Source organism: Gekko japonicus, unplaced genomic scaffold, assembly GCF_001447785.1.
Source record: "Gekko japonicus isolate JY-2015 unplaced genomic scaffold, Gekko_japonicus_V1.1 scaffold46590, whole genome shotgun sequence".
NCBI lineage: Eukaryota > Metazoa > Chordata > Lepidosauria > Squamata > Gekkonidae > Gekko > Gekko japonicus.
Window position 1 is genome coordinate 1 of NW_015226024.1, and position 864 is coordinate 864.

Sequence of the window (864 nt, forward strand, 5' to 3'; positions counted from 1 at the left end):
ACCAGGATTACATAGTTCATTCTAGAAAGTAAGATCAATTATATGAATATATTTCTTCATAGGGAGTCAAGGGCACAAGAAGGGTGCTCGAACCCCCAAGGCTTCAAAGCAGGCTGGAATGAATTGGGCAGACCTACTTCCTCCTCCCCCTGTACATCCACCTCCCCATAGTAATAGTGAAGATTATAGTATTTCAGTGAATGAAAGGTAAGAAGAAATAATGGTTTGTCATTGAGTATTTTGCTGTCTTCCAGTGGCTCAAATTCACGTAATTTCATAAAAGGATTTGAGATCTCGTTGGAAATGAATTTTCAGTCAGTTGACCATAATTTACCTGACTGTGCCCTAGGTTCTACTTCTCATTTTTCTAAATCAATTCTTAGCTATGACCAGGAGATCCCATGCCCGGTACCACCAGCAAGAATGTATCTACAGCAGGATGAGCTGGAGGAGGAGGAAGATGAACGAGGTCCCACACCACCAGTTCGAGGAGCAGCTTCATCTCCAGCAGCAGTGTCCTATAGCCATCAGTCTACTGCCACGCTAACTCCTTCCCCCCAAGAAGAACTCCAGCCTATGTTGCAGGATTGCCCAGAAGAAATAAGCCACTTGCAACACCCACCGGACCGGAGGTCAATTATTCAGCCATGCTGAGAACTAACTTTTATTTTACTTTCTGTTATGATATCAGCACACTAAGTTTAAATCACAAATTCCAGTGATTAGTCCATTGCAGCAAAAACAAGCTTTGTTTTGGATGTACATATGTACAATTATTTCTTCACAGTTTCAGATTGGGATCTGGAAGACCAGGGTTAGAATCACCACTCTGCTTTGGAAGCTCACTGGATGCCCGTGGGCCAG

At 43.2% G+C, this 864-nt stretch overlaps 1 protein-coding gene across 1 annotated transcript; it reads left to right on the forward strand.

Moving 5' to 3' along the window:
- Positions 1 to 62: 62 nt before the first annotated feature.
- On the forward strand, positions 63 to 632 carry LOC107125347 (roundabout homolog 1-like; the record flags this gene model as incomplete). Its single annotated transcript, XM_015428785.1, has 2 exons — positions 63 to 207; positions 384 to 632. Coding segments are annotated over 2 exons (394 nt in total), but the record flags the coding sequence as incomplete, so codon positions are not given.
- Between the last annotated feature and the right edge of the window lie 232 nt (positions 633 to 864).